Source organism: Canis lupus, chromosome 12 (assembly GCF_011100685.1).
Source record: "Canis lupus familiaris isolate Mischka breed German Shepherd chromosome 12, alternate assembly UU_Cfam_GSD_1.0, whole genome shotgun sequence".
Classification (NCBI taxonomy): domain Eukaryota; kingdom Metazoa; phylum Chordata; class Mammalia; order Carnivora; family Canidae; genus Canis; species Canis lupus.
In genome coordinates, this window is record NC_049233.1 from 15,649,701 (window position 1) to 15,672,134 (window position 22,434).

General features: G+C 45.4%; 1 protein-coding gene across 2 annotated transcripts in view; it reads right to left on the reverse strand.

The window, feature by feature from the left end:
• TNFRSF21 (TNF receptor superfamily member 21) overlaps nucleotides 1-21,539 on the reverse strand; it is a 73,522-nt gene extending 51,983 nt beyond the window's left edge. The window contains exon 1 of one of the 2 annotated variants that reach the window (XM_038554263.1): nucleotides 21,492-21,539. In XM_038554263.1, the coding sequence (XP_038410191.1) occupies nucleotides 21,492-21,524 (33 nt within the window). In that variant the 5' untranslated portion in view covers nucleotides 21,525-21,539. Of the gene's footprint in view, nucleotides 1-16,984; nucleotides 17,114-21,491 lie in introns of those variants that run through there. The other variant, XM_038554262.1, reaches the window with a different exon arrangement.
• Between the last annotated feature and the right edge of the window lie 895 nt (nucleotides 21,540-22,434).

The window sequence follows — 22,434 nt, forward strand, 5'->3', positions numbered from 1 at the left end:
GGCCACTATCGTGTGGAGCACAGGTTCCATTTGGCAAGTACAAGAGGACAAATTTCATCCCAGTCTCCCTGGCACTAAGGACCCACCCAAGAGGTTGCGACAGTGGCTCTGCTTCTGTATTTCCCCGAGTTCCTTTACATCTAGTTTCTAAATGCAAAAGCCCTTTTAGATGGCCACAGCGTTCTGGAGGTTTGAAAGATGTATAAATAACCTAAATGGCAGGTTATTACATTTGCACAAACAAGATAAAAGCAGAGAAGGTAACAGGAGATCTGGCCAGAGAGCGGTGGTTGGGTACGAACATCATCACCCTGCTGTGCCGTGGGCTCTGAGTCTGGCTCCCCCATCCCTTGCAGGCAGGCTGGGCAGGCAGCCAGGCACACACCCCGATGTGGCTCTGCAGAATGACCACAGGGGGGTGGCGAACAGCCCTGTGTGTGTGTGTGTGTGTGTGTGTGTGTGTGTGTGTGTGTGTGCTGGCGTCCAGGGATGGGGTTAGGGCTTGTCTTCCTACAATTCACTTCTCTCCCTAGGGCACACACTTGTTGGGGATCCATCAGCCCCCTGACTACCCAATTACGATGGGTCCCCCAGTAGCACACAAAACCTGCCTCCAGATCCCACTGCACCCCACACTCTTCCCCACTCATTGAGTAGATTTTTCAGTTCTTGGTTCATTTAGAATAACCGGTGATGTTTCTAACTAAGGCAAAGCTCAGAGCTCTTTAACTCTCTCATTCTAACTAACCCACTTTAGACAATGGGGCTCTAAAAATGGACCTTTCATTACCTCATGTTACAGGAGGCAATTCCAGCTCTTACATACAGAGTTAACAATGATGCCTCTACATCTCACCTGGACTGAGCACTAGGACAAATAGTTATTGAAGACCTATGTTACATACAAGGGACCATGCCACAAGCTGACAACGTCATTTGTGAACTCTATCCCAGCCACATGGAGTATACCTTCTAAGGCAGGACAGACGGAAACAACTAATTAATCAGGAATTACCTAATTAGAATTGAGATTGCTGCTGAGGAGAAACACAGAGTCCTATGAGGGGGAGGTTAGCAGGTGCTTCCCAGCAGAGGGATGTTACAGAAGCATTTAGAGTCACTCTCAAGGACAGAGAAGCAGAATTTAATTCTGGTCAGGGAGAAGGGAATGTGGATTAGGCAGAGGGAACCCCACAGCAAAAATCTGAAGCCGAATGAAGCTCAGCTCGGGAACCAAAAAGTTTACATGGTTCTCCAACCAATGGGAGAATGTAACACAGTGGCCGTAGTTAAATTTGGAGAAGCTCCGCATTTTGATCTTAACCCAAAAATGCAGTGAGAAACCACTCTTTGTTTACACTGGGGGGCTGGAGGGGAAGAGACACAATCACATTTGTGAATAAAAAAGTTAACTGGCAGTGGTTGGGGGGAGAGTTGATGGAAAAACCCACTTAGAAGGTGAAAGTCCTGGGTGACTTTGATTTAGGGGTTGGCCATGGAAGGAGAAGGCAACAAGATTTGAGAGGTCAGAGCAGCTAGAGCTGATGAATGATTACCTATGGAAGGAGAGAGGGGAAAAAAATCAATCACCTTCAAATTGGACTCTGGAGATCACAGGATGGAACAAACAGCTTACTCAAAGCTACCCCTCGAGCCAGGAGGGTGCCCATGTGGGCCCATGGCAGGGTCAGGAGGTAGGGCTCCAAACCTCCCATTTCTGCAGCAGCTCCGATCTACCAATTTTTTAATAGGAGGACCAAGTCTGAATTCATTTGAAGGAAGGATTATGAGGGATTACTCCTAAAACAAGTTTAAGTCTACTTGTCCCTCTTTCTCTGCTCCTCCCCCTACTCTCTTTTTCTTTCTCTCTCAAATAAATAGATAAACAAAAATCTTTTTAAAAGAAAAATATTCCCTACAAAATGTAAAAACAAGTTTAGATGATACCTAAAAGCTAATGTTAGGAAAACACCTGAATCAGGAGACCTGTCATTGAAAACTGCGAGTCAGGGAAGCAGAGCACTTGAGGCTGGTTCCATCAGATCAAAATTTTTAATTCTCTCCTTTGCACAGAGGGAGAAAAACTAAATCAGGGGTTCACCCAAAGTCTCACACTTCAAACACAGCATAAAACTTACCTGGGAAGTTTAAAAAAAAAAAAAAATCCACATCTGCAGTCCTATCACCTGAAACAACTGTGGGTCTGCAATAGAGCCAGGAATATATTTTGTTTTTAAGCTTTCCAAGTGATTCCAATGCCCTGGCCAAGTTTGGGACCCCCTGAACTGAGGCAAGACCCCTCTGGCTCTAATCTTCCCTGATTCTGAGAATTCCTTTGGAGAACTCCCAGGTCCAATGTCAGAGTCCCTCCCCCTGCCTCCCACAAAACCTGATACTTTTTATTGTCTTACAACAAAAATCAGCCTTCTTATAATAATTCCAACAATGACAAAATAGAGTAAAATGTTGAAGTCCATACTTAAACCCACTCATCCTCAGAGAAACTCACAGGTAATTCTCATGCACATCTTTCCAGACCCTTACCTGAGCTTTCACGCATAATACATACACATGAACTTCGAGTTGACTGTTTCAGTTGCTTTGGGGTGTTTTTGTCTCACACATTGAAAAGGAAGAGGCCATACAAACTGTTCTCTGATTTGCTTTTGTTCATCACTGAAATCATCCCATATCAGAATACAGACTACTTTCTTCCTTATGATGGCCCAAGTGCTCTTCAACAGGATGGATACGCCCCAATGCAGGGATTTCTCCTACTGAGGGCATGTTCCTTATCCATTCTTCTGCATTTCACATTCCTCTCCTTGCTTTTCCACCCCACACATGTTTTTTTTTTTTTTTAAGATTTTATTTACTTATTCATGAGAGACACAAAGAGAGAGAGAGAGAATGGCAGAGACATAAGCAGAGGAGGGAGAAGCAGGCAGAGCTTGATGTGGGACTCCTATCCCAGGACCCCATGATCACGACCTGAACCAAAGGCAGATGCTCAACCACTGAGCCACCCAGGTGCCCCTCACCCCACTCCTGTTTTCCTTTTCTGTCCTTCCCACCCCAAATGACAGACACACTCTGTCCACTCATCCTGCTCTCAGTCTCTCACAAATCACTTCCTTCAAGGACAAAAGAAGCCTCTAACTAACACATAACTTGGAAGCTCTCACTCACATACCTTGTCCCTATTCATATGAATCTGCTCTCTTAAGTGTTCTCAGCTTGTGGGAGGACCAAACGTGAATAAGAAAGAATATGTGGGCAAAGATTTAGAAAACAGAAGACGTGTTTCTGTCCAGGCTCTGCCTTAAGATCAGTAGGACCCTGTCTTACTTGCATGTAAAATTAGTATGTTGGGCTAGGTCGTACTGAACTCTAACCTTCAAGCTGTCTGCAATGATAGGTCCACTTCCACCTTTTCCATGAAGGCTTTACAATTACTCTTAGCCACCCAGATTCCAAGCAGATGAGCAAACTCTTCATCACATTTCCTGTTTCTATTCTTCATTTCAGTGCCTAATTACATCTTGCTGGTAATGTTTGTTGATGGTCTCATAGGTGTATATATTTATCTTCCCATAATGATTCTGAGCAGCTCGAGGCCAAGGACAACCATGGAGATTGCATTTCCTTCCTTGCTCAACCACTTCAATAATGAAGACCATGGAAATCATAAACAAAGCGTACTCGGAGCCAGGGGTCAACCAACGAATTTCCACATGCCACTTATTCTTGTATATGTTTTATTGGAATGCAGCCATTTATTTAGGTATCGCCTATAGCAGCTTTCACACTACAAAGGCAGAGCTGGATAGTTGCAAAAGAAACCATATGGCCCACAAACTCAAAATATTTACTACCCGGCCCTTGACAGAAAAAAAAAAAAAAAAAAAAAAGCCAGGCAATACCTTCTCTGAGCAGTCCAAAAAAATGTCAAAAATGCAGGGACCAGGAGCCCATTCACTGGAACCCTCAGACCTCCTCTAGAATCTAGCAATTAGTATTGAGTTCTTGACCTCCCTTACTGACACTCATTCCAGCTCACACACCAAATCTGATCCTTTTATCCCCTGCTTAAAACGTTTTTCCTATATGACTACCATAATTTTGTAGTCATACATTTATTGGTGTAGTGTGTCTTCTCGTCTGCACCACAAGCTCCATGAGGGCACAGACAGAGTCTATTTTACTATCCTAGCCCTCAAGGCCAGTATCCGACTCATGACATACCCAACAAGGGTTTGCTGACTGAATGAATGGATTTGCAGACCATAAATAATTAGAAGCAACAAATGAAATGGTGATGGTAGAAGAGGTTGCTGGAGCACAGGTATAAGACCACATGTGAGAAAGCCAAAGGCCTCCTCAATAAGGCCATAATAATTCAAGGGATAAAGCTGTCTGGCACCCTTCAGTGGAAGGGCAAGTAGTGTGCTTCACCTCCAAAGACACTGAGGCCACATCACTTTTTTAATAGAACCATAACTGGCTTCCAAGAATGATGCTCAGCATGGTGCTTATAATTACAAGCAAATGTAAAGAAGAATTTAAAACATCCCCCCTCATTTTATTAAAAAAACAAATGACACCAACTTGATATTTGGAATTGTTAGAAGTATTATGGGATTATCCTTCAAAAGTCATTTAGGTTCCGTCCTAGTTTAAACTTCAGTTATATGGAAAATTTCATTTATCCAGGACAACAATTTCACTGAAAATAATGGATAAGAGCCAAGTATCAGTGTGCCATCCCAAACTGTACAGGATATAGGGGTGCTGTAAATCCTTATTGAGTAACCAAAAGATCCAAACCCCAGGACAAAGCACAGTTCAGAAGAAGGAAGAAGTAGTTCTCAAGTAACCCGCTATAAAGGCTTCCAAGGCTTCCATGCTCACCTTGGTGGTCAATGTCACACTGGTCCTGTTGCCACTTGTCCTCTAGGGCTTTGGGATGGGACTGAGGACAAGAAGCACCCAGATGTGCTAACACATGTGAGACCTGCCGATGCCTATTTATCTTTAACGATTCTCATCCCCTGACCTCATCCTGCAAACAAGTGGGAAAAAAATTCCCTGCAGTTTACGAGCACAACATATTTATGCCATTCTTGTTCTGTATCAAATTCCAGTAATTTTTTTTTAATTCCAGTAATTTTTCATGGAAAATGAGTAAACTCAAGGCAGTGATAAACCGCTGTCTTCTCATAATGGACAAGCAGGAAGACTGACGGTGAGTCTGCTATCAAAAATGTTTAATGGTCCAAAAAACTAATATTTTAAGAGGCATCTCATTACTGTGAGATTATAACAAAGATACAGCAAGCAAATTATTTCTAAGACGGTGACCATAAAACATGCCAACTAATAATCAAAAGGCAAAAGCCAGGCATAACAAGGCAGCCCCAGAATTTCTGACCATTTTATTATGAGAATCACATTAAATTTACAATCACAAGACCCTGACTGCTGGGAGTCCTCCAGATTTGAAGGGAAAAACGAATGATATAAAGAGGAAAACCTCCATTGGTAAAGCTTCCACAAAACACAGAACTGGGGGATCCCTGGGTGGCGCAGCAGTTTGGCGCCTGCCTTTGGCCCAGGGCGCGATCCTGGAGACCCGGGATCGAATCCCACGTCGGGCTCCCGGTGCATGGAGCCTGCTTCTCCCTCTGCCTGTGTCTCTGCCTCTCTCTCTCTCTCTCTGTGTGACTATCATAAATTTAAAAAAAAAAAAAAAAACACAGAACTGTTCCTAGGTATGTTATATAAATATGGTCAGCTCTTGCATTTCCTATTATCTTCCCTGACTTAAAAAAGTCTTCTGTTGCTAAGGCAAAAGCAGGGACTGCTGCTAATGCCGGAGAATATAAAGAACGCCAAGGCTAGAATGTGCTGACTCCAGGACTGAAGGAGGCAAGCTCAGGGCACAGTGGGAAAAGGAAAAAAAAAAAAAAAAAAGGCAGGACTTAACCCAGATGCTGTGTTCCCTGGAACCTGCAATGCAGAGGAGCATGTGTGCGCAGCACACATTCCTTAGACCAGAGACTTTATCTCCTTCCACCCATGCCCACTGCTACTTCTGTAGGCTACGACCCCCACCTACATGGAGAAGCCACGTTAGAAACAAGACAGTGGCAAAGGTGTAGGGGGAAATACTCCTCTGTGCTCACTGAGGTTTATAGAGTCTTCATAGAAACCAAGGCAAAACTAACACCACCAGCCAGTGTAGCAGTTCCAGCAAGAAAGCATAAACAAAAACCTATTTTAGCCTCTTGTGTGCTCAGCAGGCTCCACTCTACCAGGGGTTCTTGGCAAGTGACCCAACCTGTTTGAGGAAACCTCGTTTTCCTCATCAGCATAGTGCAGATAATGGTAACACTTACCCTCCTAAGATTGTTTTCAGAATTGTTAATAAAGCAGGTGCAACATGGGGACACAAGTCGCCCATATACTTTAGTTATTTTAACGATCACTCCTTCAACTTATCATATTACTATGGTTTAGCTTCATTCCCTTCGGATCAACCTTTTTTAAGATTTTTTTTTTTTTTTAATTTGAGAGATAGTGAGGAAAGGAGAAGCAGACTCCCCGCTAAGCAGGGAGCCCAGTGCGAGGCTCGATCCCAGGACCTGGAGATCATGACCTGAGCTGAAGGCAGACACTTAACTGACTGAGCTACCCAGTGGCCCCGGTACTAGACAATCTTTTAAAACACCCCAACTGAAATGCAAATGCCCAATTCCTGAGAAGTGTATCAGAGACCCCAGATTTTAAAAAGCTGTAGTCCTGAAACATCCCCTACTAGACCTGGAGCATTCTACAAAACAAAAAAAAATACAAACAAAATGCAGACTGCATGGTGATACGTTAAAAGACAAATAAGAACCAAGCAAGCAACACTTCAAAACAAGCTTAACAAGGGCGCCTGGGTGGTGAAGTCAGTTGAGCGGTGGACTCTTGAATTTGGCTCAGGCCATGATCTCAGGGTTGTGGGATTGAGCCCTGCCTCTGGCTCTGCGCTCAGCTTGGAGTCTGCTTGTCCTTCTCCCTCTGCTCCACCCTCCACAACTCTCTCTCTCTCAAATAAATTAATAAAGGCTTCAAAAAAGGCCTAACATATAAACAACATAGAACAAATGAGAAAACCAGGAGAGGAGAAAGGATTTTCTATTAATAAAGTGCACTTTAGACAAATGGAGCAGAATTTCAGCAAGCACTTTCCAGAATGAGTTTCCCTGATGGAGTCCCACAGGATGCTAATGACCTCGGATATAAAACACGGGGTGAACCAACCAGTTGCCTGCTTTTTTATAGTCCACAAGCTAAGAATGACTTCTACATTTTAAAGAGCTGCAGCAGAGACGCCTGGGTGGCTCGGCGGTTGAGCACCTGCCTCGGCTCAGGGCGTGGTCCTGGTCCCGGGATTGAGTCCCACATGGGACTCTGAGGGGAGCCTACTTCTCTGTCTATGTCTCTGCCTCTCTCTCTGTGTCTCTCATGAATAAATAAATAAAATCTTAAATAGATAAATAGCTGCAGCAGGGGGTGGGAATCAAAAGAAGAATAAAATTTTGTCAAAATTTTGAAATTCAGATTTCGGTGTCCACAAATCTTAAGTTTTATTGGAACGAGCCACACTCCTTCTTTGAGGCACTGCCCAGAGCTGTGTTCGAAGTACAAAGGCAGAGGTGAGTAGTTTCTGCAGAAACCACATGGCCCACAAAGCCAAAAATACTATTTAGCTCTGTACAGATGAAGTTTACCAAACCCTGGCCTAAAAGTTTAGGAAATGCTCCTGATGGCAGCCCTCACAGAGGCACAATTAATATTAGCCTGTTGATGGCTCCAGGAGGCCCAGTAGGGGGCCCAGCTGCAGAAAACAGTGACTTTGTTGAATCTGGCATTTCCCAAACTTATATGGCCATACAATCCTTTACTCACGCAAGATGTATGAACATCTTGCAGAACACACTGAGGCAGTCTCCACCACCAACATGCTGCTGACGTCCAGAAAAGTCAACAAACCCAACCTTAAAAAGATCAAATATAAAATTCAAAGTAACCAGAATAGTTTATTTAAAGTATTGGGAAAGAGATCAATTTCTGACTATTAAAACAAAACCAATGGTGGGATGCCTGGGTGGCTCAGTGGTTGGACGCCTGCCTTCAGCCCAGGGCGTGATCCTGGGGTCCTCGGATCGAGTCCCACTTCGGGTTCCTTGCATGGAGCCTGCCTCTCCCTCTGCCTGTGTCTCTGCCTCTCTCTCTGTGTCTCTCATGAATAAATGAATAAAATCTTTAAAATAAATAAATAAATAAATAAAACAAAACCAATGGCAACAAAGGATACTCTCAGACCCAAAAAAAGGATACTCTCTGACACAAAAAGAGGTTTAAGAATATTAACCTAAATTTTTGTTATTGAATGTAATATTAAAAGTAGACTATAAAAATGTATGCCAGGGGCACCTGGGTGGCTCTGGCAGTTAAGTGTCCAACTCTTGATCTCTGCTCAGATCTTGATCTCAGGGTGGTGAGTTTAAGCCCCATACTGGACTCCACACTGGGCAAGGAATCTACTTTAAAAAAAAAAAAATTAGGGGCACCTGGGTCACTCAGTGGTTGAGCGGCTGCCTTTGGCTCAGGTTGTGATCCCAGAATACTGTGATAGAGTCCCCATCAGGCTCCCTGAAGGGAGCCTGCTTCTCCCTCTGCCTATGTGTCTGCCTCTCTCTGTGTCTCTCATGAATAAATAAATAAAATCTTCAAAAAAAAAAGTATGCCATACATGGTTAATAAAAGCTTATAAACAAAAATGTAAAGAATTAATGGAAATGAGGTTAACATAAATTCCACTCACTAGTTGAGGCAGAGGATGACATGAGTTATTACAAAGGTAATTATTACACGGATAAATATACGACCATCCCTAGTGACTACTGAAGTACAAATGTGCACGACCAAGGACCCTTACATATCTGTATTAAAGCAGCATAAATAAATGAAAATTATAAACTCCAGTGTTGGCAGCCTGGTGGGGTAAAAGGCACATTTATAGTTCCTGGTGGCATTCTAAATTAATTCAGTCTTTCTAAAGACAATCTGGCAATGCACTGCTGGAGCCATAAAACCATTCATTCATTTCCTGTGACCCAACGATCCACTTTGGGCCATGCACCCCAAATATACCTCACTTTTGGGAACAACCCAAAAAGAAAAAGAGCAATTGATCTGTACAGAGACCATGTCATCAGCGCTGCTCCCTTGCAGAGCAATGACAGCACCTAAGCGTCTGTCCGACAACAGCAGGATGGCTCAACACAACACCAACCCAGAGGAGAGGTGGCATGGCAGGCCTGAAGTTTGAACTGCAGGAATCACAGGCCCCTCAAAGTCACTAACGTGTACCCAAACGTTGGGGCCCCCAAGCCCACCCAGGCCTCCCCCAGCTTTGCCCTTCAAAGTCATCAGGCCACCAAAGACTCAACTCAGGAACCAAAGAGTCAGCCATGACAGACAGTTGTCATGCTTTCCTTCGATCCCTGCCCTCTCACATCTCACCAGCAGTAGACCTTCTTCAAAATCTTTAAAATCGACCTAGTAATCCCCATCTTCACCGCCACCACCCCAGAACCATCATCTCCTGCAATCTCCCGCATCTCCACTTCCCCTTTTCCAATCCATCCTCCACAGAACTGCCAGAGTGATATTTAAAAGAAATCTCATTAAAACCATATTATAACTTTGCCTACAACTGTATGCCCAGCAACATCCTGACATGTTCAGACCTTAAAGGGCTCATCCAATCTGGTCCCTGCCTGCTCCACCTCAATCACACTCCCTTTGTCCCTGTTCACTAAGTGCCAACCGCAAGGCCTTCTTTCTCCTCTTTGAACACGTAGGCTCTTTCCTACCTCTGGGCCACTCTGCATGCTGTTCCTTCTCACTGGCATACTCTTCCTTCTGCTCCTTTAGAACATTACCCCTTTCTGTCTTTCCTGATAAACCATTAACTCCAAAAGGCAAGGACCACGAGTGGCCTTTTACTGTCACATACAGAAGTCTAGCAATGCCTGACATTTTGCAATGTAATTTAGCAATGCACCAGAAATATTTTTTAAATGAATTAAAAATATATCTCTGTGAGAAAAAAAATAGCTACATGAAGAAAAGCAGAGCTTAACTGTACATAAGTGTTCATATAATGTCAAAGAATAAAAATGAATTGGGAAGAGAAACCACACCCACTTAGGCCCTTCTAGTTGACAATTCACTTGAGTTTAAAATATCCTTTGTTAATAACTCAAATACCCTTCAGCTGTAGCTCAAAGTATTGAGATGTAGCTCCAGATCCAACTACCTTCTAACCTGTCTAGAATGAATGGTTAGTTTAGAGCAAGATCCTTCTGGAATTTATTCAACAATCATTTACTGCTTAACTACTCTGTGTCAGGGCATTAAGCCAAAAACACAAAGATGAATAGCACATTGTATGTTGTCTTTAAGAAGCTGAAATGGAGTAACAACATTGGCCCTGAGCATTTCAAGTGAGGAGTGAATTACACGCAAACCTTGTCTGATTTGGTATTTTTTTTTTCCCAGACCAGATACACAAAACTCAAACCACAGAGGAGAGAGGGGCCATGGACTTGCAGAAATAAAAGGAAGAGCAAGGAGTGAACAATAACCAGTTAAATTATTCTGGAAACCTGTCACCATTTGCCTTTGAATCTTTTTTTCCATCCCCTGCTCCCCATTTCTCTTAATCCTGGTTAAGCTGACCTGGCCATACCTAGGATGAAATCAAATAATCATCGTCTCATGAGTTCTTTGGGAAAGCAGAATTTCCAACCTCTTTCCCAGAACCAATGATTAAATTTCTTCTCACTCTTTGCCTCGCTTTCATCCACTCAGCATCTACAATCTAGGGAGAGCCATGTTTAAAAGCCTGCTTAAGAGAATGCTAAAAGTGAGTGGGATAAACCACACACAAAAACATGACTTATGGGACCATGCAAATCAATCAGGGAGTTAAACCAGTTTCTAAGAGACCTGAAAAGTTAACAAAATAAATACTTAATAGTAGATGATGCAAACCTGTGCACTAATCCTATACAAATAATCAAGCTGGCAGCAAAGAAAACCCTACCCCATCCTCAAGTTCTCAGGATAAGTGAGTGAAAACTACTAACTAAGCAGAACCCATGTCACACTGTTACTCACTAAGCAAATATTTTTCAAAATGACCCACGTAGCAGGAAAGCAAAGCACCCATTCCCTATTTATAACATTTCAATTTGCAAGAGTATCTTTCCATCTTAACCATGGCACCATTGCCCATCAGAGTCACACCACTGGAAAATGTTGGCCAAGGGCTCCACACCCTCTGCTTTCAAGCCACACACACACAGGTTGCTCTTACTTCCTAATCAGCTCTCCTGGCTAAACTTCCAAAGCGCCATCACGGAGCAGAACTGCTTCCCAGAGAGAAAGGGAATGAGCAGCTCTCGGGTAAAATCATTCCCTTCACAAGAAAGAAAATTCCAGTAAATTAAGCTTATTTGTCCCCTGCCCACAACTTGGCAGAAAAAAAGCAGTGGGTCTGAAACCACACGAACCTAGATCTGAATCCTCTCTCTGGCAGCTGCCAGTTGCTTGACCACAACTCAAACCCTTATCGATAAAATGGGGCTAATGCTACCATATCGTGGACTTGTAAGGTTTCCTGAGATCATTTGTAGAAGATATTCAACACAATGTCAATGGTAAATAATAAATAGGAGCTTAGTAATTCAATATAAATGATTAATATTAGCAGGCATTAATATTTCCCCTCTCTGGGCTCTCAGTGCTGAAGCCTTCTTGAAGCTACAGCTGCTCTCATTTGATTCCAGGACTTCCGGGCTCATTCCTCTCCTGCCTCCTAAATCCATTAAAGTCATGTTTCTTCTCCCAAAACAGCTCCAAAAGGCTGATCCACCAATCCCTTCCGGCGGCAGAAGGGCAAAGGGAAAACCGTGTAAAGATCAGAGAGTGAGCCTGGCTATGACTCAGCTTACAAAGCCCCCTCTCCTTTTTGTTGTGTTTGATTTGTTCTTTAGTTTAGAACAAAACCTTAGACATAATTTTCAAACCTTCTGAAGATTTGAATCTTCTTCAATCTTCTAAAGAGATGGGACTACATAGCTCATATACACCTGCCTGAGGTCCCTCTGGGCAAACTCCCATCACTGCAAGCATCTGTCTCTACAAGGCCAGACACTGACATATGCGGGGGGGGGGATCCAGATAGCCAGAATCCAGAGAGAATGGACCATTCCTGGCGGACTTTCCACCTCTCCAGAAGAATGAGGTCAACAGCCTAAATATCAGTGGAACCATGGCTTTGAATCAACAGCCTGAATACCAGTGCGCCCCACCTCTCTGCAGGCCCAAAGTGAGCACACAGTCCCTGACATCGGCCAGGTTCCTCCCTGGTTATAACCTCTGCCCGGCTCCTCTCTCCTGCACTCGGCCTGGAAATGGGAGGTGGTAGGAGAGCCAGGTGGCAAGGATACAAGCCAAATTAAGATTCTTGTTTATTTTTTGGTATTTGACAAATACAAACACTGGGGCAAAGCAGGTATTTATGCATAATCTGGCCCCCTCTTTTTCTAAAGACTCAAAGCTCAATAGCTGCTATCCCAGCAGCAACAAAGCCCAGTGTCCTCATGCTAAGCGGGGATTCAATTTCGGGGGAACTCCCATTAAGGCTTCTGTTTTCATTCCATCAAACACACGTATCCGTGCCTGATGGTCCAGACTGAATCTGCTTCCAATGGTCATCGGGCATATGCCCAAAGGCGATGACATACCCTGGGCTCCTCCTGTCACAGAAGAGCAAGCATCTGAGTTTTCCAGGAAGTTGCCAGTGACCTGGCCTCCCCGGAATTTGCAGGCCTGTTTGGGGGAAGAAGGCCAACAGTGTTTAGTGCTTACTGGAAAACAGACATTGCCGTTTATGCGGTGGAAAGTCTCCGGACTCATACTGGCTCCTGAGTATCTGGCGATGCATCTGACTATTTCCCAGCACCAATCAGTCAGTCAATCAAGTTTCCTTAGGCCAACTGTGCATTATAAAGGGCTGGCGAAATACAAAACCAATTTGCAGCTGGTCTATGGAGTCACCAAAGCTTTACCCCTCAGGTACAGCTCAAGTGTGATGTCTCCACATTCTGATCTACAACCGACAAAGTACACAGACCATCTGTTGGAGCCTGCCCTGTAAGCCATGCCTCCTTGCATCTCTCCAAGAAGGCACACCTGGAGCAGGTACCTTCTGCAACCTGTCCTGGAATAGGGGCATTAACTATTTGGACCACACTCGGCGTGGTAGCCTTTGCACAGATGTAACCACACTAAAATATGTAAGTTAGCTGGTTGGTGGATCCATGTCTATCTAGTCTTGGGTTTTTTCCTCAATGTAAGGGAGTATATAGTATACAGTCCATGGCAAGGCATTTTTTTTTTTCTTGCTGCTTTTGTTTGCTTGTCTATTTTATTTACACTGGAGGTCTGTCTGTTTGGGGCTAAACCTGAGGCAGGTTTAGCCATATGTCTCCAGAAACCACTCAGATCGAGAAAGCTTGATCCTCTACTACACATTTTGACAACAAGAATGGGAGATTCATGGGGTAAGTCGGAAATCCTGCATTCCAGTAGCAGTCTGCCCTCCCTATACTGAGTAGAAGTCACTTTCCCTACCAACCCTAATGTATGTAATTCTATTTGGAGATTTGGGAAGGTTTTTCTTCTGCTGGCTTTCCAACTGATTAAACTAGCCCAAGTTACTTGAAGTGATTTAAAGATTTTAACATCAACCACATTTTGAGTATTACTCTGAGTCCATTTATCCACTGATTCCATATAAGCTCGTGAAACCCAACCAGCACTACTGATAGCCAGGTACGTTTTACGTACCCTATGACCTGTGCCTGCAGGGCAAGATCCAAATCCTAATTCACCCCTGGGTTCTCACCACCTGGTGCAGTGCCCCTCTCAGAACGGGTGCTCCGTGTAGGTTTGCTAACACAGAACCTCATGCACGTTAGCATCGATTGCCAACATTTTATGGGTCCAGGCAAAGCAAGCTCCCTGAGGGCAAGAGACCTCTCTGAGTGTGTCCTGTCATGCTGGACATTAAGGGCATTCCTTAACACTGGCACCAGCTTAAAGGCTTCCCTGATCCTCCCTCCAGATTTTTGCTTTTGGTCTGGAACACATGACATTTTTATCCTTCAGTTTGTGGTCTATTTCCATGTATGGTGCAGACACCTGGACTCATCAGAAACATAAGTACAAGGAGCAGGAACACTTTCTTCCAAAGGCACTCATGTAACTCTCGTTAATTTTCTGCCACACACCAAACCACCAGTCTCACCTTGGCTCCAGTGAGCCTTCTCTGTTGCTACATTTCATTGTCTAGCAAATCGGAGTTGTGAAATAGGTAATGTGGCAAAGGAGGGAGCAAGGGTATGAGCAAGGGTATGAGTCAGGCCCTCCCAGCTCCCAGCCCGAGAACCACCACTGGCCAGCTGTGCAGCCCAGGCACAAACCAATGAAGTTGGCCCAGCATCCATCTTCTCATCTGTAAAACGGAGATAACTCCTTCCTGCTTCACAGACAGGTGGGGAGTAAATGAAACACTGTATAGAAAGCATCTGACACACAGTAATTTATGGCATTATGTTAGGTATCATGATTCTTTTAAAGCTTATTAAAGCCTTATGAGAGTTCTCTTTCAGACAGTGAGCCAGTCCTCACAGGAAAAAAAAAAAAGTGTCAAAAATGATGACAGTAACAAATACTGGCACAAAAAGGAAAATACTGGAAAAACAATTGTAACTGAAAGCTGTAATAAACAGGACCTTTTATTGAGTTTATTCTTTTTTAATCTAACTGCAATATATGAGTAGGACACCACCACCACCCGCAGTAGTGTTCTGAGCACCTGCCATGTTTAGCTGGGCTCCGGTGCCTGGTGTCTGTCATTTTCATATAGCTGAGAATCCCATTTGGAAAAATAATCCTTATATCAATATCATGAGAGCATTATTTTTTACAGGAGCAACACCTATCCTGGGGACTAGAGCTTGCAGATTGGGGATGGGAAAAAAAGAAAAGAAAAGACATTGCCTGCCCACCCTGCTTGGGGGTTACAGCCAAATCCCTGGTGATCCCTGGTACACCGTCTCCGTCAGCCCTGAGGACAACAGGGTCAACCCCAAGCCATTCCATGGTCTGAAGCAGAGCCTTTCTATTAGTTACCAAGAGAAGGAGGACTCTTGCTTTAGTTAACAGCTTAAGATTGCTTCTGAGCTCCTTAACAAAGTTCATTAAAAAAAAAAAAAAAAAAAGACAGCCAAACTTAAATTCTCAGGTCTTCAGTTGCAAATCCAGTGCACAATTTTTGGATGAACTGAGTTTAATGGTTTAAGAAAAGGAATTGGGCTCTCTCTCAGTTGGCTAAAGTACCTACAGTTTCATTACATGGAGGCCTTACTTGAAAACACCGGTCTCATACTCAAATGTAAAATGAATGAAATAGCACACTGACTTAAGATTTCATCTAAGGGAGCAGACTCTGTGAGGCATGGAATAATGGGTTCTGTCTGAGGGACCGCATAGGCATGGGGTGGGTAGAGTGGTAGACGGAAGGAGGAACCTCAAGGACAGATCTACCTGCACTGATGTCAGGGTCGGTGTTCCCATGAACTGAAACGGATTTCTCTACACAGCAACACTGTCAATCCAGGTTCATTGCTTGAAGGGACCCCCTTACTGCTCAGCATCCCCCACACTTGTTTGGAGGATACAGATCTTGACTCTGCCATTACTATAAATGGGCGGAAAAGACTCTCTGAAAGGATCCTGCGACTTGCCTCATTATAAATGCTAACAGCACCAAACTTTTCTTCAGTCGCTTTCCCCCTTAAAATCCACACTCACACAGGGAACCAGAGCGTCTGTAGGGTGAATTCCCAGGCCATAGCAACTGCAATGCCCTGGGATCTAAGAGATCTTGGCCGACCAGGCATTAAGCCCTTTTTGGGAAGGAGACAGCAAGCCTGCCTTCTCCTTACACAGCCCTGCCGTGAAAACAGGCTCTGGTCTTTTGTTTTTGTTTGGGTTTCAGCTAAGAACCTCTGTCCTCCCTTCAGAGACAAAAAAAAAAAAAAAAAAAAAAAAAAGATAGGCATGGGAAGCTTACGGTGGCTCAGGGGTTTGATCTCAAATACATTTTCTTCCACCTGACCCGGCCCCTGCCCTCTGGCCTTTAGGAAGGGGAAAAGGATGTAGGGGAAGTTGGGGATAAGTTTTGGGTCAAGGGTGGTTTCAGGCTTTGACCAGGTGAGTGAGGGAGGGCTAGGTATGGGGCACGCCCTGGAGCTGAACGCTGCTCGGGTGCTCGGGTGCTCGGGTGCCGAGGCGGGAGCCTGCTCCGCCTTGCGGGGTCACCTGCCTGAGCACAGGTGACTGGCCGAGGGACAGGAGACAAGCCTGGAGGGAGAGATTCCTCTTCCTTTATGCGGACCTGCCCCCCCTGCCCCCCCCCATCCCCCGGGCCAGCGCGCTGGCTGGCTGGCTGGGAGCCGGCGCTCCGGCGACGCCCGAGAGTGGGTCTAGGGGCTCCGTTCGCGGCTCGCAGGAGCCGGGACCCCCGCCCCCCCCACCCCCAGGCCGAGGCGGCGCGGCGGGGACGGCGGCTGGCGCGCCGCTCGGGGTGCAGGTGCGGCCGCCGCTCGGGGGTGCACGGCCGCTGCGGTAGATCCCGACGTGACGCTGCAGCCGCGACTCGGCAGCCCGGGCCCGCACCACGCCGAGGGGGCCCGCACCACGCCGAGGGGGCGAGCCCGGGGATGCGCAGGACGCCTGCCGCGCCGCAGCCCGCCGCCCCCGCCCCCCCGCCCCCGCCCGGCCCAGCGCTCACCAGGAGAAGGGCGCCCGCGACCATCGTAGCGCCGGCCGCGCGGCCGCAGGAGGTGCCCATGGCCGAGCCCCCCGCAGCTGGAGTCGGCGGCTGCTTCTGCCCAGCGCCGCACCCGCCGCCGCCGCCCGGGCCGGGCCGGGCGCCCATCTACCTCCGGCGCCCCATGTGCACTGCGGCGGCCGGGCGGGGGCGGGGGCGGGGGCGGGGGCGGGCTGGGGGCGGGCGGGGCCGGGGGGCGGCGGGCGGGGGCCGGGCGGGCTCGGGGGCTCAGCACCTGCCCAGCGGCGCGGCCGCCCGGGCGGGGAGAGGCAGCGGCCGCCGCGGCCCGCGCCCCCCGGTGCTCCCGTCCCGCAGCGGCCGCGGAGAAGCAGGCAGGAGGGCTGCGCGCGGGGCGGCGGGGGGCCGGCTTCCCATAGCGAAGCCTCCGGCCGCGGCGACCCCTCCACCGCTGCCCGCACCGGCCGGCGACGGACTGAGTCGGCGGCCGCCGGGCGCGGGCACACACGTGGTGGCGCCGGCGGGGCGGGGGATCGGCCCTTTGTGATGTCACCGGCAGGAGGCCGGGCTCTTTGTGCGGGCGGCGCGGGCGGGACACGGCGCCCCCCGGCGTCGGCCGGCGGAACTGCAGCCGCCCGCTGGGCCGCGGCGCCCGCGGCGGAGGGATCGCGCCCCTTGCCCCAATCGGCTTATTTTTCCTGACGCGATGCTGCTTGGTTGACTTAGTTGCTTAACCAAGTGACTTAGTTTACTTAAATTATTTCTGCGACAGGCACCGTTCTGCCGCTTTTGACGCAGTGATTAAAAACGGCCAGTGGCCACAGAACACCGCGGTCCCCCGCCTGCCAAAAACGCATCGCGACTTGGTTCTCAAACCTGCCTGGACTTCACAATAACCTAGAGTTGAAAACGTAGGTGTGCAGATCTCATCTCACCCACCCACGCACCCACCCTCCTGAGATGCTAATTTAATCCAAAGCGGGGTGTGGTCCGAGCCCTGGGATGTTTAAAGGTTCTCCGGGTGATTCTTAATACGGAGCAAAGTTTGGAAACCTCTGGGGTAATGAATGCAGTTAAGGACGCCCGGACTGAAGGCTTCCAAACTCAGAGGCTGTGCAGTTTGGTCCGTGGGTGGTCTTTGAGAGGCCTTGGAAATCCTTGAAATGTGTAGGCAAGTGCATCTTCCTAATTAAACATCTTCCAGTGTTTTGAATTAGATTATCACAGAGATTTAAAAAAAAAAATCCTTCCCCCTAAAAAGCTTTAAAATTTTTGAGTTGAGTTTCGGATGCCTTTGTGGGTTGTGGGTGGGTAGAAAGGAAGTTATCACACTGCTCCAGAAGAAGGAACAACCAGAACAGTAGCTTGGATGGTTGACATCTCCTACAGTTCTGAATGTGACACAGGACCTGGCATTCCTGTCTTTGTTTCGCCTGGAGGGAGTCAGTCTCCCCAGGGTCCACCGTGTCTGGTACAGGGGTGTCCATCCTCTAGGTACTGACCGTTCACACTATGCTATATGGAAGCTACCACTTTTGCCATGTGGGCCACACCACTCATTTGTGAGCCCTGGTGGTGCTGCACTTATTCTAGCTTTCCGGGACCCCTTCTATTTCATTATAAACACACTTTCTCGGGGATCCCTGGGTCGCTCAGTGGTTTAGTGCCTGCCTTTGGCCCGGGGCGTGATCCTGGAGTCCTGGGATCGAGTCCCACATGGGGCTCCCTGCATGGAGCCTGCTTCTCCCTCTGCCTGTGTTTCTGCCTCTGTGTGTGTGTGTGTCTCTCTCATGAATAAATAAACAAAATCTTAAAAAAAAAAAAAAAGTAAACACACTTTCTCAATTACCAGCTTTGACACTCACCACCCAGTAGACCTGAAGATAACCCACTATAAAATACAAATGTGAACTATTCTTTTTCTGATTAATATATTGTGTACACTTTGTTCTGTGCACACTTAGAAGATGATAAAAATATCAAGATTCATTCCAATTTCTTATTTCAAACATCTATTAGTAAAGAAAAGGATTATCCATAAATATTGGATGGGGGAAAAGCCATAACATATAATCTCTGGTGAAATTCAAACAAGTTCTAAAAAATATTATCATTACATATGTAATGGGGGGGGGGGAGGGCAGGTAATGTCTGGACTTGAGTCTACTTCCAGAACTTCAAAAGAGTAAGGGTTATCTATTGTGTCTCCATATGTAATAGTTTCAATTATTTCTTTAAAAATTCGACTGACTGCTAAATATCATCATATTTTTCGAAAAGAAGTTACAGAGGTGTACAAAAAGGGGAGCAGTGAAAGATAAAAGCCTTTGTTAGCTAGTTCATTTAACTCCTTACAACCAAACCTACTCAAAGTTGGATCTGACTGATGTGCTCCATGAAGTGAGCAAAATTCAAGTTTAAAATTTGGGTTACTTTGCAGGCATGAGGAGTCCTTTCATAATTATCTCTCTTCCTAAAACCTAAAAGAAGTTTGAATTGTGCTCTCACTACTTGCGAATTTTATCATTTCCTGGTGTGCTATTGATCACATCAAGTTGAAACTGAATACCCATTTTAAGGGAGGATAAATCCACTCAATCCTATTTACCACTAACACTTAAATTCATGTCCCTCTGAGTCATAAATGGATTACAAATAATTTGAATCTAAACAGGGTATGAAACTTTATTACTTTGAATTGCAATTTATAAATGCTTTTATTTCACTTCATAAAAAGTCTTCAACTATTGATTAACTCATCGCCACATTTTCAGTATAGTAATTTAGCTAGGTTTATTTTCTGAGAAAGGATGGAAATCCAATAATCCATAAGGATTAGCTTTGTCATATCTTTGCCATTATATTCACTTTCCAACTGCCATCTCCTTACACACGTTCGAGCTTTGGGCTTTTTTAAAATTTCTGTCAGTGCTATACATTCTTCCTAATATTCCAGTTTCATTCATTGATTGCTTTCCCTCCCTTAGTGCTTTTCCAGCCAATCTGTTTTTCTTTTCTTTTTTTTAATTTTTATTTATTTATGATAGTCACACAGAGAGAGAGAGAGAGGCAGAGACACAGGCAGAGGGAGAAGCAGGCTCCATGCACTGGGAGCCCGACGTGGGATTCGATCCTGGGTCTCCAGGATCGCGCCCTGGGCCAAAGGCAGGGGCTAAACCACTGCGCCACCCAGGGATCCCGCCAATCTGTTTTTCTATCCTCCAATTTGTCCATTTTCTCTTTCTCTCTAAATCCTTATTACATATTTGGATGCTGGAGAAATCACCAAAATTACCTGTCTTGCCTTCAGTTTTGCCTTATACTTTTATTTCTCCTGCACACTGTGGGCAGTTGTAATAAAATTTCAACTTTCAAAAATGTGAGTACCCAGTTTTTAGCATGAAAACAGCAATTGTCCACATTCTGAGTAGTGACTGCTTTATGGCCAACATCCTGAGCTGATCCTTGTGACAGAACGGCAGAAATCAACAGGAATAGCTGTGAGCCTGCAGAAGGTACAAGAAGCAGCTGAAGCCAAGCTCAGAGGGCAGGAGAGCATGAAACTTGTCTAAGCAACAGCAAGATTGTTTCATTGCAACATGTACCAAGTATCTCTTATGTGTCAGGCAGTGTTGAGTACTGCAAAAACAGTAATAAGGAGTGATCTTGTCTTTGAGGAGTCACAGTCTCAGGGAGAGGAAATAGTTGAGCGGGTGTGAGTGGTAGAGACTGCTATTGTACCCCCATTACAGGTACACACCTATTTCAACTACCATGTGGCTGCCCAGAATAAAAGATCACCTTTCCCAGACTCCAGTGTTCCTAAGCCTGCACGCAACTCCTGTTTCCACCAAGCAGAATCGAAATGTATGTCTTCTGAAAAACATTCCCATTGGCTAGAACTTAGTTATCCATCACCCCTCCTATGCAGACTTTACTAAGACCTGCTAATTCTATCTCAGTCACTTCTGATCTAATTCTATGTCAGTTTTTTTCCCTTTTCTCCTCCTCTAAATCCCTTCCACCTCTTGCTTAGATGATTACACAAACCTGATTAGCATCCCCGCCTCTAGTTTTGCGTTGGACTTCTCAGTACCACAATAAATCTCTTCTTTACATCTTAAGGAAAATGAGCTTTTTAGAACCTAATCTGATCATGTCATTCCCTTGCCAAGAGCCCAACAAAGAACCCTCGTTACACTCAATTTGAAGTTCAAAGTCATAATAAAACTATTCATATTTTGAACTCTCCTTATGGTTCAACCCTCACCACTGCCACATGGTTGAGTAAACATCACAAATATGATGCACAGAGCCTTTACTTCCTATATCCAGCTCACTTTTCCATTTCCCATTGCTGCCAATCCCTACAGACCCCAAGGTCTATATACTAATCGTAGTAGATCACCGTGTTTCTTAACTTCCTCACCCTTGTGATTCTTCCAGACTTTGTTAGGTTTTGTTTTCTTTTCATTTCCCCTCCTCTGCTTTAGAATTCCTATGAATCAACCTCAAGTGGTACTTCATCCAAGAAGCCTTCCATGATGTCCTCTCTTCACCTTCTCTATCCCATTTGGATAGACTTAGTTGTTCCTGCCTCTTGTTTTTTTTCCCAGATGGTTCTGTTACTGCATGTATGACATTATACTATAGTTTGCTTACCTTTCCACATCTCTAGCCAAACTTTGAGCTCTTTGGGGCCAAAGTCTATATCTCAATCATCTTTATATCTCCATAGTCAAGATTCAAGACATTTACCTAACTCAGTAAATATTAGTTGAGTGAAACAAACTTGGAAATTTGACAAGCAGCAGAATAGTTAACACACCTGGTTGTACATTTTCTTTTTCCAAGCCTTAATTTAAACATCCTGAGTTGTGTTATGCAACAATAGGTTTAATCTTGTATATCACCAAAGTGCCACGTCCCACTCTCGGGTTAAACATTTTGTCCACAGCTCGGTTTCCTTCAAAAACTCATTTATGAACTTGCTGTTCTTTGGCCTAAGAAGGAATATCAGCCATTCAGCAACAGATTGCAAGATTAAGTGCAAGAGCATGAGTTTGATCAAGTCTCCATGGTGACATTCTATGAAGAAGGCACTCTTGGATAAGATCAAATGGGAATAGACTTGCGAAGCAGGCGCAGTTCCAGAAGCTTCCTTCTCTCTTGGGTGATAAGAGAAGGATGATTCGAAAAATACAAAACACAGTCTTTTGAAGGTATGACACCTTTGTTTCACTCCCAAGAACAATGAGGTGATTAAATTTGTTCATTTTCCTGAAGGAGAGAACCTCAGCATGAGGAAAAGTGGGGCTCACCTTGAATTGCCCATAACCCATCCACTTTAGGAGTCCATGCCTATAATGTTTTCATTTTGCCATAAACTTTTTCACCCAGGGCCCTAAATAATTTTTCACTTCATGTGAGAGTTGATGAGAAAGTTTAATAGC